The 18,483-nt window shown below is 34.9% G+C and overlaps 1 protein-coding gene across 3 annotated transcripts in view; it reads right to left on the bottom strand.

The window, feature by feature from the left end:
* LOC109102651 (arf-GAP with SH3 domain, ANK repeat and PH domain-containing protein 2-like) overlaps positions 1-18,483 on the bottom strand; it is a 61,702-nt gene that overhangs the window by 8,545 nt on the left and 34,674 nt on the right. For 2 of the 3 annotated variants that reach the window (XM_042742616.1, XM_042742618.1), the window contains exons 5-20: positions 13,966-14,015; positions 11,703-11,832; positions 11,527-11,612; positions 10,080-10,155; positions 9,860-9,946; positions 9,172-9,180; positions 8,563-8,666; positions 8,326-8,395; positions 6,745-6,832; positions 4,871-4,919; positions 4,092-4,258; positions 2,619-2,752; positions 2,092-2,186; positions 1,824-2,013; positions 776-861; positions 478-593 (exon numbers count right to left, since the gene is read on the bottom strand). In XM_042742616.1, the coding sequence (XP_042598550.1) occupies positions 478-593; positions 776-861; positions 1,824-2,013; positions 2,092-2,186; positions 2,619-2,752; positions 4,092-4,258; positions 4,871-4,919; positions 6,745-6,832; positions 8,326-8,395; positions 8,563-8,666; positions 9,172-9,180; positions 9,860-9,946; positions 10,080-10,155; positions 11,527-11,612; positions 11,703-11,832; positions 13,966-14,015 (1,537 nt within the window). The remainder of the gene's footprint in view (positions 1-477; positions 594-775; positions 862-1,823; positions 2,014-2,091; positions 2,187-2,618; positions 2,753-4,091; positions 4,259-4,870; positions 4,920-6,744; positions 6,833-8,325; positions 8,396-8,562; positions 8,667-9,171; positions 9,181-9,859; positions 9,947-10,079; positions 10,156-11,526; positions 11,613-11,702; positions 11,833-13,965; positions 14,016-18,483) is intronic. The other variant, XM_042742617.1, reaches the window with a different exon arrangement.

The following is an 18,483-nucleotide window of genomic DNA, read 5'->3' as shown; positions in this document are numbered from 1 at the left end:
ACAAACACAGAATGGTTTGATTTGATACATTTTATAAGCCTGGAAGGATAAGAGCGTCCTTCGCATTTTCCCACCACATTCTGTACACTTGACTTCCTGTATTGGATTTTATTTTACAGACAAGACAAAGCCAAGTCTATCCAGACAGCTTGCTCACAATAAACGCTAGCAGGGATCTGAGAAAGGAGATTCCCTGGCACAGATTCACCCTCCCACATACAACCGCTAGGCCACATATGGCTCTGTTATCTTTACTTCCCATTGTTGGTGGACAGATTGTTAATAACAGGACAACAACAGAATTACAAACCCTCTCCAATCGCCAAACTAACTTCTCCCAGCAGTCAAGATTAGAACATGGTGTGAGAACATCCACCAGACAAAACAAGGAGTCTCAGAATCCTTAAAGACATCGTTAAAGGGACACCGTGGAAATGTCCCACCCAAACTCAGGAGGAGATTTCTTTTGCTGCATACCGATGTCAATAGAGGCTTTTCCTCTCAGCAGCAGTTTGAGACACTCGCTGTTGTCCGTCAGGCAGCAGTAATGCAGCGCTGTGCTTCCTTTAGCTGTTTGCTTATCCAGGTTTAAACTGCGGGGAGAAACAAACACAATTTTGCCTATTTAGAAAACATCTCAAGTTTCCATTCCAGCCACAGCTCTGTAACCTTCAAAACTAGCACATTTAAATAGGTTTGGTCTGAGTTAGGGTTAGATTTAGTTGTTTAGTTTAGGAAATAAACATGGGAAAGGTGTCGGCTGTCTGGGTCTTGCCTGTTCTGGGTGAGGAAGTCGACGATGTGAAGGGAGGTTCTGTCCACCAGTCTCACGGCCAGATGAAGGGCTGTCTCACCTTGTTCCTACCACAGCAAACCAAACAAGAAAGAAAGAAGCAAACAACATGATATGTTTAGACTGTTACTGTTTGGGTTTGACAGACCATGATATTGTGGACATATCGTATGTGGATGAACCATGAGTATGCAACACCACGGAACCTTTCACGGAAATGTTTTCTGATCAGTTTGATACAATGTCAGGTATTCATGTGAAACTAAAATATTTATATTACACTCGAAAGCACACTAATTTTCTGCACAAAAAATACTAATAGTATTGTATCAAATATCATAGTAATGATTACTACTGTAAATAAATAACGGATCGGTTTCAAACAGTGTGTTATTTATTATTTTTAATACTTATTGGTTTAACTAAATCCACATTAAAGTAAACAAAAGGATAAATATCTACTGTGATTTCATAATAAATCTGTAAGGGATCACATTAAAGTAGTTTTTTTAAATATTAAAAAATATTTTAATTACTTTATTTGAACGTCATTTAAATATGTGTGTGTACAAAATACTTAATAAATAATTAAATAACTAAATAATGTAGGAATATTTGTACTTGAGCTTCATTTCAAAGTAAAAATCTACATGTACCATAAAACCACAGGAAAAATATATATCTGCTTTCCCTGTGGTTTATATATAAAGTTAATTTGGATTTAATGTTTTTATTTTTAAGTGATGTTCAAATAAAAATTATTTTATTATAATAATTAAAAAAACATTTGACAATAACTTTTTTTTTTTTTTTTTTTTACAAATATATTAATTACATTTTTTATAAATATAATTAATAAATAGTACATGTATTATATAATGAAGTTCAAATAAAAATAAATAATTTATTATTGTGTTTTTAATAATAATAATTATTTTTATTTTTATTTGAATATCACTTAAAAGTATAAATGAAATCCACAACTGAATAACTCCTATCCAATCCAAGTTGAGATGGGAAAAACACTCACATGGCCATTGGCCAGAGGAATGGGCTCCATTAGGTCCACACCCTCAGCATAGACCTGGATGAGAGAGAAAATGTCCCGGGCCTTCACAGCGTCACAGAGTGTGTGCAGTTTGGACAGCGCGTCTGGACACTTCTTACGAGCAAAGCGCTTCTCTGTGTATTTAGCCATGATGAAGTCTTTCCTCGCCTGCCTGTGCCATTGCAGGGAATTAAATAAGTACGACCATACAATATAAATTTGTATAAGGTGATGACAAATCTTGGCTTACATGTCACTGGTCGGATTTGGTTTGATTACATCTTCTGCTGTCAGACAAGCTTCCATGATCTCATTAAACCCAGCATTCCCCACATTCTTGGCAAGCTAAACATCACAACGCAAACACATGCACAGAATCAACAGTGATGCAAAACTAATTGGATTTTGCAACTCTAAAGTACCAACAAACAGACTAAACGCATTTATTTAGGGTCCATTTGATCTGTTTTGCTACTTTATAATATCCCAATCAGCCTAACAATGTATCTTGGCATTCAATCAGACTGTGGCCAACAGTTCTGCAGTCTTGTGTAATTACTTTAATGATCCTAAACTGCTGGCCAAAAACGCTTTGGTCAGAAATCATGCATGTGAAAGTGATTTGAGCAAACCCTATAAAAATTTCAAGCATGAAGGCTGAATCAAAAGAATCCTGTGCAAACCAAATAAATAAATAAACCCAATTTGAGGCTTACAGCAGCAGTGCTGGGGAACCTGTGGAGATGCACGCTGTGAAATCAAAGATCAAACACTAACCAAGAGCTCTGAGGTGCTGAGAACATCTAGTGTTAGTGACTGGATTCTGGAGTAGTGAACGCCCAGCTCTCGGTGGATCCCTGAACACTCGATACATGTCAGGATGCCCAGGTTGGTGGAGAGCCACGTGGGGCCTGAGGGAGAATGAGAGAGAGAAAAAAAATTGCAGCTTTAAAAGGGGCTGTCAATCAAGAACGTGTGACATTTTACAAAAGATGAGACAGCTTGTTCTCATTCCCACAATGCATGACAAGAAGAGTTTTATGATCAGTTATGCAGATTGCTGGAGATAGCAGTTAATGCATATGCTCTAAAATCTGATCCGTTTCTTGATCTAAAAAATATTTTGTGAAGAAGTAAATAATAAAAAAATATATATAGAATATAATAATAAAAATAATTGTATAATTATATTATAATTAACATTACAATACTATTTTACAAATTCATTACATTACAATTATTTCATTGATGTATTCATTATTATTTATTATTTAATAATAATAATCATAATAATAAATTAGCAAATTAAACAGAACAAATTAAATTATATAATAATAATAATAATTATTATAATTATTTTGTATGTTATTATTTTATCATTATTGTATAACATATTTAAGTAATTTATTATTAATAATAATACTTTACAGGTATTTTCACTATTGTGTATTACATTATTTTATTAAATTATGTAATTATCCTTATTGGTCTAGTAATTATTTAACAAAAATAATAATAATTGTATAATTATTATAATTATATTATAATTAACATTATAGGTATGTTACAATACTATTTTACAAATTCATTACAATATATCATTTCATTGATGTATTAATTATTATTTATTATTTAATAATAATAATAATAATAAATGAACAAATTAAACTGAACAAATAAATTATATAATACTTATTATTTTTTATGTTATTATTGTATCACTATTGTATAACATATTTAAGTAATTCATTATTTAATATAATAAACTGCAATACTATTTAACAAATTCATTGAATTATATTTTATTGATGTATCCATTATTATTATTAAATAATAATAATAATAATAATAAAAGAATAAATTGTTATAAAATTTCATTATATTAAATTCATTAAATACTATAATAATAATAATAATTATTATTACTACATTTTTTTTATTATTATAATTATTTTATTATTATTGTAAAACATTTAATAAATGCATTAATAATAATAATAATAATAATAATAATAATAATAATAATAATAATAATAATAATAATAATAAAGTTTTGGTATGCTGATGTTGTCTTGTCAGTCAACAAGTACCTGGCTGGTCCAAACAGAGCAGTCTATGCAAATTCAATTCTTATAACAGAGTTCCTTTACTACCAGTTTCCACTTTGTTCTTCCTGTGAGCTAATTCAAAACCCCCCCCCCCCCCTTCATTCTCCACTTCCTCCTTCCTGTCGGTTTCCAGGTCACTCACCGGGAGCTCCGCAGTCACAGCAGACATCGTTACCCGCCATCCGCTTGACCTCACCCAGGATGGCCTTGGTCAGCTCCTGCACAATGTTGTTCTCCCCCACATGCTGGTCACCCTTAAAGGCGTTGTTGAGCGCCTCCTCCTTGCTGTTCTGCAGCACTGAGATCCATCTGAGAAGAGAAGAGATGCATTGAGATCATGAGGAATAAGAAACACAGAGCACTGATTATACTTACAGTAACAGCTTTTAGAGCATTGCAGGGAATCGAGGCTGGGGAAGATACTTTGAAACTCAATTTAAACTAGCTCAACTACAGTCTCATACAGCAGTTCACTACACTAGAAGCAACTAGCAAAAAGCAGCTAACTATATTAAAGTTAAGGGGGAACCATGATTAATGATTATACACAATTATCTGTCAAAAAAACAACCATGATATTAATTAGATGGGCAGTTTCAAACTTAATTTATAATTACAGATAATTTTATACTAAAAAAAAAAGGAAGTGGGAAAGATGTGCTTTGCAATGAGCTCAAGGAACACAAATGAATGGTGATTCAAATCAGTGAATCATTTTTTGAACCGGATGAAATGAATCAGATTTTTCTAAGTCTTATCTGATGACTGTCCAGCTGCCCCTCAGTTGGGGAAAACAGCTAATTACTGGAAGAGCTGCAGTATTTTAGTACTTTCACTTAGTTATTCCCTAAAACTGCAGGGAATGTCCCCATGACAGGTTTCCTCAGAAAACTGAGCAGGGACACAGACAAACACACTTACATTTGACACTCTGGCTCATCCTCTGCCTGGAAATGATATGTTCTGTCATCTAAGAGTGAAAGAAGAACAGAAAGACTTTTTTAGATAAAAGCACAAATAGACCTTGGAGAAAACTGGTCAACGTTTGACAATAATAGATCTGTTTAGAGCCCTATATTTTGTCCATCCCTGCTGTGCCCATCATAAATTGATGTCATGTCTGTGAAATCTGTTAACTGAAATCTGCAGACTAGATATGACTTTTAGCAACTAGAGTTGATTTGTTCAGACTGCAAATCAAAACAAAAGTTGTGCAGTGTTTTCTAGCCGAGAGTAATGATCCCTTTTCAGATGGATTTGTACCAAAAAAAAACAAAACAGACATGGCCCAAATATTATTACATTTTCGTCGCAAAATTGTGACATCTTTATCTTTCCTACATCACCTGATGCACTGTACATAGACAGTGCTTCGTATTAAATGTTGTCACAGGCCTTTTCAGTTGTCCTGGCAACCACTGTTGGAGAGTAACTAGCTACATGTAAAGGCATTACATAATTTAATTACAAAGTAAATGTAACTGTAATCCGTTACAGTTACTGGGAAAAATGTGCAATTAAATTACAGTTACTTATGAAAATGTTAACAATTAAAAAGAGGATTCCATATGAATATTTTCTTTTTTAAAGATTTATTAATGGTGTTGTTGCCTTTATTTTGATAGGATAGTAGCTAGATAGGATCGTGATATGTCTGCGAGCCAGGACTCGAACTCGGGACGCCTGAAGTGCAACAGCACTATTTGTCGATGCACTGCCCACGAGGCTATTGGTGCCAACACAAAGGAGATTACATCTAAATATTTTCTGTAAAAAGCTAGGATATGCTGAATAATATTAATTTGTTGCTTTTCCTGATTTTGATGTGCACGATGCCTCCTGCCATTTAAAGGCCATTTGGTAAAGCGATGCTATTCTGCATAGTTTTAGTAATTTTAGTATTCATTTCTGTTTATATTTTAATTCTAATAAATCCAAGCTTATGTTTTTCATCTAATTTTAATATTTTACTTTATTTCAGGTTTATTTCAATTGATACAAATGATGATAATGGTTTAGCTGAGTTCACTATAACACCACTGATAGTCTGATAAATAAAGTTGTGCTGGTTAACCCAGAGAAAAACTAGAGGGACACTGTGACAATTCATTTGGAATGAGGAAGACTGGAAAAAACATAAGAGGATGGGACTGGCAAGATAAGCTCAAATACTCCCACTCATGGAGGGACACATAAAACTGAACATGTTTTTCTCTCTGGCATTAGTTTCCTGTGGTTAGATGAGATGTTAGAGGAAGCACAGGAACAAGGGAGAAAATCCCTCAGCCAGGGCCAGTGTTTCCTCAGCCACTACTTCCTCATAGATAACAATAACCACACTCTGTAGCCTTGAATGTCACAACGAAACTCTACAAGCCACAGAACTGCAAGGCTCTATACTATTTAGTGTTGGGGAATTTTCCTCCTACAAACTCTCCAATTATATAGTATATAAACAAATTCATAATTAATGTCTGATGAAACAAATACAACCAAATGCAACATATAAATGATTTTATAATTTTTTCTTTTTTTTTTACTAATATATTCATTTTAATTTAATATTTCTTATCATTTAAAAGATCAAAAATAAACTTTCAGTTGGTTGATAAGGACCTCTTAATATAAACCTCAAAACAACTTAATTCAACTTTTTTTTGCACTGCTGCTCTAACATTTTTGCCTTCAATGTTCTCAGTTACGTCTTTAGCAGCCAAGCTTTAATTAAGTTTTACAGAGCTCCCATATCAGATTTATACATGTGTGTGAAGTAACGGTGACAGGTGTAACCGTACGGGAGATGAGGTCAAAACTTTTCTTCTCCTCTGGGTTGTGCTTCACTTGACAGGTGAGAAGATTGAGTTTGGCAGGAGGTCTGTTAGCCTGAGACACGGAGAGAGAGAGAGAGAGAGAGAGAGAGAGAGAGAGAGAGAGAGAGAGCAACAGTTACACTCATCTCAATACAAGCTTAATATCATGATTTAGTGTTAAAACTTAGAAAGAACATGTACAGGTCGTATTTCTTTCTGTTTTTGAGTTTACTGAGTTAATTTACACTGACATTTTTTTTCAATCATTATATTACAGCATTTATTTTATCACAGAAAATGTATTTTATTGTAATGAAAATCAAACAAGAACAATTACATGGAAATCATGTATAAATAAAAAATAAATAAATAATAATAATAAAAAAACCCTAATGGTCCTAAAACAGATCCCAAAACACCTTTATAAATCCCTTCATAAACTTAAATGTATTTGGCTCTCTTTTTTCATACATTTACTCTACATTGAGAAATTGAGATTCAGCCACAGCAAGAACGTCCTGAAGTTTCAAAATCAGGCCACAGGCTGATGCGCTCCAGCACAAGGTGTACAAAAGCAGCTACTGAATTGCTCTTTTATTCTACACTTCCTGTTATCCTCTCACTAGTTGTCTTGGTGACAAGGAAAGTTTTCAGATCTGAACAACACTGAGGCCAAAGGAAATGCCTCTGGAAAAGACTAATGATGTTCACTGAGAGGCTCGGGTTGAAGGCTGAAAGACTTGAATTAGCGTTGCACTAATGAGGAAACAGCATGATTTAGCAAAGATAAGTATATCACAGGTAATGTGGATTGTCCACTTTTAATTAATTTATTTATTTACTATTTTTAATTCACCATTTTAGCCTTCACAAGTTCACTTAAATGTACTTACGGTGTGACAAATTAATTTTTAAAGCATTTATATTCTCTGTAGTCTCAATTAACATGATGGCATAAATAATAATCATCATAACTCATAATAATTATTTTAAAAAAAGGAGTTAAGACTTTTTTTTTATTGTTATTTAAGGATTTCAATCCAATATCAACTGTTTCCGAGACCAACATAGTAGATTATTGAAACCAATACCTCCACTAAATGGAAAGTTTTGGTGATTTCTGAGGATAAAATAGGTAATAATTACATTTATGTAACATGATATTTAAAAGCCATCACGATTAACATTGCAAAACCATATTTTTAATCCAAAAAAGAATAATAAAATTAACAAAAAAAGGAACAAATAGTAGCACTGAATAGTACAATAAATAGTACTAAACAGTTATGTAGGACAAGAACTATTAACAACAGCTAATGTTTTCACTTCAAAGCTTATAGTATACATTTATTCTCATGCAAAAAAAGCAATTCTCTCACTAAATCAGTAATAGTAACATCAATATTTCAAGATCCTTATGCCCACCCCCATTAAAATTGCAAGTTTCACCGCAGGACACTGCTGTCACTGCTCCACTTGACATTTCAACTACCCATATGTTAGTGCATGTACACATGAGTATGAAAACTAATCAGATATAAATAATATCAGAGGTAGGTTACGTACCGTCCCGTGCGAGATGGTCAAATAACCATTCTTGACCGTGCACTTTCTCTTCTGCCACACTTTCCGCAGCCTGAGGAAGTAGGCAGGAAACAGTAAAAGCCACATCAACGATTATTTAAGCGTTAAATACGTGATAAATTACGCAGGACAGACTTAAGTCATTGTACGAATGTGCATTAACTCACTGTATGGTTTTTTTAATGCACACTATGTTATGTGATGTCAAAATATGATTACCCATCACTCTTCTTGTAAAGGTTCCCGCTGCGCTCCGTCCCGTGTTCTTTGTTACCCTGGGGTTGGTGCAGACTGTAGGTGGCGCTCTGTCTAACCTGTGAGTCCTATGAGGAGAACAGATATGTAAATGTATTCTCTGTACAGTACACACAGCAGCAGTGAAGCACTGGCACCTCAGCAGTCAGAGGAAGTGAAAAGCAGTGTTTTTGTATGGCAGTGTTGTCACTGCAGTGAGGAAATGGGAGCAGTGGGTTTCAAGCGTCCCCAGGGAGCTGAGCTCATTTGGAAACGCACTGCTTTGGAACACAAGGCTCTGAGCCAGTAATGAGAACACTGCCATTTTAGTACTAATGTTTTGAGTTGGACGAAAGCCAAAATGGGCTGTATTTTGACGGTGTGCGCTGTATAAAGCTCGGCTTAAATATAGTGCCACATCACTCAGGGTTGGATAAAAGTCATCAGCCGCAACATTGTATGAACTGCACTCAGAGCCTTAGATTTAATTAATCTGCACTGCATGTTTGTTTTTTCTTTTCTTTTACATTTTCAAACAATTCCAGGAAATGGCAAATGCACAAGTATGATCATGTATACCAAGTAGACACTTACTCTCCTAGACTTCGTTGCCAAAGGACGGTAGCATTAAAGAAGAGAAGAGAGCATTCTTCAGACAGATTACAAAAAACATTTTGCATACTAAAACAACATTGCTATATACTGTAAGAATGTATCAAACATTGTGTGACATCAATGGCCAGTTATTTTTATGTTACGGCTCATAATGATTGGACTAGAGTATGCAGCCAGAAATGGAAAAATTAGCCAATATCATCCAAATAAGTCTATGATGCCTACGGGGGAAAAAAAAAAAGTGTACAGTGCCTATTGGAAAAAATAAATGGATGGATGGATTAGATAGCCAATAGATAGATAGATAGACAATTTAAACTCTTACTTCTTCATGTGGAGTTAAGAGGATTGTTAACTTCTGATTATTTGCATTTAGATTAAATGTGTGTAATCTCTTAATGTCTGTTATCATATATGCCAAAGCTACTTGTTTGAGGAAACACTTAAATGTCTTGAGAGTAACTAAAGCTTAAGAGGGTGAGAAAATTGGCAGGAAGATAAGGAAGTAGTAGAGGCTGATGACCAGTTTTCCCATTCAGTGTTTACTGAGCTCTAAACCATTTTAATTCAGACACACTTTAAACTGAGCTATAAATGCACTGTGAATAGTGCTGTGGTTTGTAAATGGCTGCGAATTGCGTGGGATTTGATTTCAGAAAGGACCAACCTCCTTCTGCTCCACTTGCAGAGTGGTCTTTAACACATCCCGTAACTGGGATAGCTGCCTGCGTTCTTCATCCTGTACCTGTTTGATCTGAACACACAACAGCAGTGGATTTTGAGCAGAAGGTTTTGTGAAGGTGAAAATGAGAATTGACATGGAGATCAGAGGTGTGAGCCAGTATAAAGCTGGCATGTCAGTGTTTCAGCTTTGAAAAATCTCTCACCGAGTGCAAGTCTGTGGCGAGTTTCTCTATTGAGGGTTTGAGGTTGTCCACTGCTTTGAGACCATCCTGAAAGAAGCTAGGACAGAAGACATAATGCTAGTTAATTTTCAAGTAATTAAACACACGCTCCATTTTAGTTGAAGACGTGATAAAAACAACACTGGAACAACACTGGTTTTTGAGGAAAACATTACAGGAATTTTCTCCATATAGTGGACTTCAATGGGGACCAACGGGTTGAAGCTTCAAATTGCAGTTTCAATGGAGCTTCAAAGGGCTCTACATGATCCCAGCTGAGGGATAAGGGTCTCAATAAGAGAAACAATCAGTTATTTTCTAAAAAAAATTAAAATGTATATACTTTTTACCAAAAATGCTTGGCTTGCACTAGCCCTGCGATGCGTGTCCGGACTACTACTTCCACCTATGTCACGCTTGACCTTTCCAACATGACTGCGCAATGTGTGAAGTCGAGCTAGAAAGACCCTATGAAATGCATTTTGTTTTTTTTTTAATTAATTTTTTTTTGTTTGTTTATTATTTCTGTTTTTTCCATTTTAATTTTGTTTTATTGCATTTTTTTTCCATTTAAATTTTTCTTTACTCCTTTTTAATGGTTAAATTAAATATTAATCAAAAATTATGTCTAATTAATAAAATTATGAAATGTATACAATTTCACATCCATTTATTAAAAGTTTAATAAAAAATACATGCTTAGGGCCCTATGAAATGTTTTCATTTTTCACACCGTGTTTTATTATTACCAAATTCTTTGTTTTAGCATGACTAATTATTTGAATAGATAAAAACAATTTAACTTATCAAAATGTATTCTTAAAGTAGGCTTCTGAAATTTTTTTTTCCCTAAGAAATTCTGTTTTTTTTTTTTGGTGTGTGTGTATATTTTTCTGGTTATCCGATGAAGGATAAAACACTAATTTTATTTATATTTGAATTCCTGAAAATTTAACAAACTTTATTTTATTTTTTTATTAAAACATGGAAGAAATGTAAGTTTTAAACAGAAGTTTGAATCATTTTAGGAGTAGTAGGCTAGTAGTAGTATGTATTCTATGAGCATTTGTGGTTAAAAAGTATATTAATAAACTTTATTTTATATATATATATATAGTTAAAAAGTATATATATATATATATTATTTATTTATTTATTTATTTTTTTAAAGAAAATAACAGATTGTAATAAACAACCCTTATTCCTCAGCTGGGATCCTGTAGAGCCCTTTGAAGCTGCACTGAAACTGCAATTTGGACCTTCAACCCGTTTTTGAGAAAAACATCCATACTGAAATGTTTTCCTCAAAAACCTTAATTTCTTCTTGACTGAAGAAAGACATTAAGATCTTGGAAGACATGGGGGTGAGTGAATTGTTTGTTCAAGCCTTTATGTTAAGAGAAACATTTAGAAACGTGGCCAGACTTACTTGCACTGTGCATGAAAGTATTTGATGAGATTCTGAAGCAAGTCGACACCTTTCTTGATCTTGATTTCATTGACTTTGAGGAGGTACTGAACAAAACAATAGAGGAGACTGAAGCACACACACCGCACAAGAAATGTCTATTACAGGATTCTCCAATGAAATGAGTCGGCTCTGACCTCACACATCTGAAGCTGAAAGAAACGGCGCTCCTTCTCCATCTCCTCTGCTATCTCCGCTCCACTGATCTCCGTCCGGATCATTCCGTGCTGTCGGGCGTGCTCTTTTTTCTCCTTCTCGATTTTAGAACTGCGTGAAACACACAGACCACCTTAAAAAATACATTCAGACAAACAATCGCAAACACACGCACAGGAAACACTCATGCAGCAGGGCATTCTTTTCCATATGCTCCAGCGGCATATTGTACCCCACGTTACGGATGCAGCATTTCCTCTGTGGGGAAGGAGGGCCCTGCTCTCAGACACAGGATTCCAGAGAGAGCCTCATGCGTTTGGTTTAGGCCTTTATATGCTCTTAGCTGAAGCAGGCTGGCCATTTCTGGAACCTCTGATTTCAGAGTTTGAAGCCTAGTGAGGAGATGTGTTCAAGAGATGGCTGAGCACTAGAAGCCATTTCCAAAAAAATTTCTTGTCAGTGAAAGTAGAAAATGAAAAGGTAAAAAAAAACAAAAACAGATTGTGATAAAATGCATCAAGCGCTGAATGAAGTGATGTGTTAGCATGAGGAGCTGCCTCTGACGACAATTTTGATTTCTGTATTAGGTCCAGTGTTAGGGAGAAGCAAGACTATTAACTTAAAGGCATTGTTTAACCAAAATAAAAATAATTGAGTCTAAAAATGTAATGGATTTCTATCCTCTGCTGAGCACAAAATAATTTTAGTTAGTCTAATGAAAATCATTGGCTTGGTTCCCAACATTCTTCAAAATATCTTCGTTAAGTCAAAGTTTTGTTACAACATGAGGGTAAGTAAATGATGACTATCCATTATCTTAATGTTTATAATGATAATTATGACTTTTTATAGTTTCAATGAATTTTAATGAGCTTTTTCAATTCAATAAAACATTTCAAAAAGTTTTTATTTTCTTTTTGTCTTATTTTATTTCATTTCATTTTTTTTCTTATTTAATTTTATTTAAAGAAAACAAAATGTTTGTGTTTCAGTGCCAAGCCAAATTTTATGGCTATTTTCATGGCAAAATAAAATAAATGATACTCCAAAAAGTGGTGTAGTAAATCATTGTTTAATGAAATACATTATCCTTCATTTATTTGTTCTTGTTTCATTTTCATATAGTTTTAAAATTATTATCTAGACTTTTTTTGTTTTGTTTTAAATTCCAAAAAGTCCAAAAATATAACTCTTAGTAATAATTAAATATAATTATGTTAATTAAATATAATTAGCTTTTTGTAGAGATGTCTGTTTTTTAGCAGCTTCCCCAATGATTTCTTTAGTTATTGCATCTGTACATCTGACAGATGGAAGAAATAAGCCTAAACAGACTCCCTCATGTCAGTACATCACTTCCACGGATGACTGTAAAGAACAGTTCACCATTTTTCTTGACAAAGATTATGTTCAATTTCAAACCAGTTAAAACAAAACACAAAAATGGTGGAGTGTTGCTTTCATCATAAGTAAATATGAATCGTGATTTGATATCTCCTGCTGTTCACCTGCTCTCCTGAGCACCACATTATTTTTAGTGTCAGGTTCATTGTCTCTTAAAAAACACAGCAAGATCTTCAGCATACTCGTTAGCAGGATATTTGCACAAATGAAGCCTGCAGCTCAAACTGCAACTTGCGAGAAAGCTGAAAGCTTTGCACAGACACAGAGATTGAAGTGAACTCAAACTGTAGCGGCGGTGACGATGAAAACCAGTTTAATGGAGTCAGGGCCAGAGTCACGTTAGAGGGCGATTTCGTTTCTTTCTGTCTGGAAACATGAAGGTATCAGTCACAATCAAACACCAGAGATTATATCCGGCGATGGGGGGTGAAACACGTATTTGACTGAGCAAAACTGCCAATGATGGAAAACAGCAATGATATTAAAAAAGACAGCACCTGGCTTCAATGGTAAATCAATTAATCAAATGACATGTTGTAAGAAAATAGATTACCCTTTCAGTAAAGAATGTCCCTTGCAGCTTGGAAAATATATAGAAAGTGCTATATAAATGTCATACATTGTTGCATGCAAAGCAATCAGTGTAATAGCAGAGGATAAGAATACAGGAAGTGAGGTGGAGGTAACAATGACAGCTCATTATCCAGAGTGCTGGGCACCACTGATCCCTCATTTGACACTCAGGACACTGACATTTCCTTTCAATTTAATTCATTTTCAGACTAAGGTTTAAGCAAACATGCATGACAAAAATGAATGAATTCTTTAAAAATCTCTTACACTTTAGTCTCATAGTCTTTCCAGGCTTTATCAAAGGGCTTCTTGAGATCCTGCAAAAGAAAGAGAGAGGATATTCATTAGACAGATTTGGAGTATGACTCAACTTTCATTTTGACATCAGCAGCTTAACCCAAATATCAAAAAAAAAAAAAAAAAAAAAGAAGAAGCGTCATCTCTCAGAACCAGCCGTTTTAGTGTCAGCATAATGTCTGGTCCACACTGCAGATGCAATGCTTTTTTTTTTTTTCTGAACATCATGATTCAGCATTGTCACACAATTCAAAGTTGGCTCATTGGTTGTGTGCCTAATGCACTGAAGAACATTAACAACATATCAAGGGTGTTCAGATTTTATGTATCAGCCAGCCAATTAGATTGGAGCTTTTTTTGCACAAAAATGGCAAAGTTTGAAGCTTAGACTAGCAGAAGAGTGGCATAAAATCACCACTCAGATGCCAAGCTCAGTGTACGCCATCACACATGATGTCATGCTCACAAAGAAAGTACCTGATGTAATGCCAGTGCTGTATTCTGCAATGACATCATCTGAAAGATTTAGGGAAATTCTTCTTGTGCAAACAGAGCGTTCTCCAGCAGCTCTACTGAGGGTTTACTCTAATAACAGAAGGCTGTGTTTGTAGAGGCGCTTCCTAAGAGTCCTACCAACTCTGTTATTGTGCTTCCCATAACAGATGTTGCACACAGCTTGAGTTGTGCTGAAAACAGTCTCATCTGTGCCAGCAATAATGGTTCAGTAAGAGGAGTTTGACAAGAAAATTATTTCCATGTTGATTCTCCAAAAATCCCATACTTGAATCAATGTAACAGAAATTAGAAGAGATGAGAAGTGCCCATTTTAAATATAAATAATTAATAAGGTGTGTAGTTGTTGTAAATGTTATGTGTATTTTTTTTTGTTTTATATTTGTTTTTTTTGTTTTTTAAAGTGTTGTTGCTTTTTTTGTGAATATATTGTGTGTAAATATGATCAGATCAATTCAATAACACCACCTTCCATTTGCTTTAAACAGAAAAATAATCTAAAAAAACCAAGCTGCTTTTTCCATATAAGGGTTGTGCCGATAGACGATAGTATCGTGTATCAGTGATAGTCAGAGATATCGCCTGTTGTTGATGCCTTTAATGATAACAAGGCGATTAACTATGCGCCTATCTTTAGTGATGCAGTGCGGAGACGTTTCAGAAACATTAGGTATAAACACATTGACTTGATTGGCCGTGATCAGCTCCGGTGGCCGTGTCGGAGTGTAACGTGCCGCAGGCGGTGTATTTATCATACAGCTTCATTGATTATAACGTGTGGTTTTTAAAGTGCCTTTTTTAAAGTGCACCGATTATAATGGAAGTGTTTTTTTTTTCAACTGCATAATACTTGCGCAGGACTGAAGTCAGTTATGATGTTCTTTGGTAATGTAAATGTTCTTTGCTCGTTTTCTGTAGCTGCTTCTTGAAAAACTGAGTAAATGTAAGCATTATAATAACTTAAAATGTGATTTACAATGTTTCTATTAAATTGTTATCATGTTAAATTCAAATTCATTCATATTAAAACATTAGGCTGCTTTTAGCCTTACGCTGGAGTAACTTTTCGGCAATGAAACTAATGTAAGTAAATAATTAAATAAATTAGTGAATCAGCGATCTAACAGGCTGACGATGGGATGATATGAAAATTGAGCATATCGCCCAACTCTTTTCTACAGTATATGCAATGACAACACTCAGTGATCACGAGATGTGAAGTCCAAAATAATACAAACAATATAAAATAAAATAATAAAAATAAAATAAAAATAAATCTGCTAAAGGGCTGCAACTAATCAAAAAATTACAGTAACACTTTAGTATAGGGACCAATTCTCACTATTAACTAGTTGCTTATTAGCATGCCTATTATTAACATATTGGCTGTTTATTAGTTCTTAAAGCAAATATTCTGTATGACCATTTTCTACATCCCTAATCCTACCCAATAACTAAACTTAACTACCAAAACTATTAATAAGCAACCAATTAGGAGTTTATTGAGGCAAATGTCATAGTTACTGGTTTGTTAATAGTGAGAATTGGACCTTAAAAAAAAAAGTGTGACCAAAATTACATATTACAATTAAAATAATCAACTAAAAATGTATGTGATAGCACATTATAATAGTGAAAAACATTAAAAATCTTAAAATACAAAATTTTGTTACATTTTGTTGTTATGGTTTTATATTTTGAATCAAACACGGTGCAACAGAGATGAAGAGGCTCATTCGTCTTACAAGTAAACATTGTGTTTTGGGTTATTCAGACTCACTTCTCTATCACTTTGTAATGTATCCTCAATATTTTAAAATATTTTGCCACAAAATAATAACATATTATACAGAAATCTATTCATGCATTGTGCAAGATGATTAAAAAATTTGATTAAATAAAAAAAACTAATAAATTAATCTACTATTAAAATGGTGGCCAGTTGCAGTTCTAGTTTGGGGCTGTTTTTAAAACAGTTTGAATGAGAGTGATCTTTAGGGATCATTATAGGATGGATCTCAATCACCAAAAGGGCCACTTCAGTGATTCAGAGAATGACCGTTCAGCAATTCAACCTATTAACTCGTGAACACAGAAGAGAGTGGATGTAGAGAGACAAAGGGAGGCATTTCTTGTCGTCTCGAGCTGCTTCATGCTGCTTTGACTGAACTATAAATCATCATTCCTCACCACACAGCACCAGGATACATACTGTATCTCAAACAAGCTGAGTCACATAGTGTCACCTGGACTTTCAGACCGCAACATCTATTAGCCAGAGGGGTCTAAAAAAGCTCGAGTGGGTGGGTTTCACAGCTCAGCGGGCTTCAGCGCTGACATCACTCCCTCTGAGACCGACAAAACTGTTCGACCGACTGAACAGAGGAAGTGTCGTTCACAAACACACACTGTAAGACAATAGATGCAGCTGAGGATCAGACAGCACCATCATCAAGTTGAGAGGTTTTGGCAAGATGTCAGCTCATCTGTGCCTCGGTTTTATGAGGATTGCAATTCCGCTTCCCTCAACATTTTAGATGACATGCAACTCAGGGTCAAGTAATGGGAATGTTGAGGGTTAAGCTTTCCAACATATTACAATCCCTAACCATTTACAAGTTGAATTAATTAGTATTAGTTATCATTTTCACATTCCTCCCCATCTAAAATAGTGACAAGGTAACTATAGAGAAAAAAATAATTAATAAATGAGAATTTAACAAATATAGAGAGTAACAGGATGCTACAATCTTCTGCCCCAAAATACAAAAAACAACTTAACTGAAAAATAAGTAGATTTTAATTAAACACAAGAGAAAAACAGCAACTTACTAAATAACCTATGAAACAAAAAGGGGCAAAAAAAAATTACACTTGACATTAATGTTAATTTACAAATATTTAACAGACCGTAAAGCCAAAGACAGGTGACAAAACAGACTCGTAATGACACCAAAGACATTTCATTTCAAAGATCCATTTGCTGATGGGTTAATGAGACACAGGTTCAGGTTAATGACTGGAATGATGGCCGAAGACAAAACCTGTAATCTCCCCCCATTAGCGGCGTCCCCCTACTGTGCTCTGAATCAAGCCTGATGCTGACGCAGACCATTCTGAGACCATTAGCACTCCATGACTGCAGCCGTCAGTGTCCTCCCAATCACCTCTACAACAAACTGACACAAAGCAGGATTCACATTTTCTTCTAGGATGGATTTATATGGGAATTTGTTTTAACCATCATTTTAACTCAAGTCAGTTTACTTGGCATCCATCAAGTAAATGAAGCTAACCAATGCATTAAGTATGAGAAATAGTACCACTAGGCAGTGATGTTGTGATTGCTACCTCAGATGGAAAGAAGCACCTGTGGGTCACTGTGTAGGTCCAAACACATTAGTTCACTATTAAGGCCCAATTAATGCCTGTAGGGTCTCACTGATTCAGTTAACCGTGCTTTCATTTTTAACTACACATTTAAGGAATCACTTCACCCAGGCAGAATGTCTTTTTCAGCCCTATCACAGCGAGACAGAGAAAGTGAAGTCTCCAGGGAAACCAGACAAGGAGCTGAGTGAAGCGTCTCATTAAGAGTAAATCACATCAGACTTCCCCTAAGAGCCAACATGCTGATCACATGGTGCACAGAAGGTCAGGAGGTCACGATGGACATTAATGAACTGAAGCGGCCTGGAAGGGCATTCTGAGAATCAGTTCAGTGTAGAGCTTCTACCAGCTGTCTTCTGCTCAAGCGTGTTCATGTGAGTGTAAACAGACAAACGGGGTCTAAGACTGGTACTAGAGTTTCTACCAGACATATTCAACCAACAGAATTGGGGAACATTGTGTTTGAAAGTAGAATGTCGCACTGTTATTTAATTGAGAGTCCCAACCATATTTAGGCACAACATTTGTATAGGCACACAGCCTATATCAGCCTAACTAACTCGAACACTGTAATATTATTTAGCA

This window comes from Cyprinus carpio, chromosome B17 (assembly GCF_018340385.1).
Source record: "Cyprinus carpio isolate SPL01 chromosome B17, ASM1834038v1, whole genome shotgun sequence".
Taxonomy (NCBI): Eukaryota; Metazoa; Chordata; class Actinopteri; order Cypriniformes; family Cyprinidae; genus Cyprinus; species Cyprinus carpio.
The sequence above is the reverse complement of the archived record's forward strand: the minus strand, read 5'-3'. Positions and strand labels throughout refer to the sequence as shown.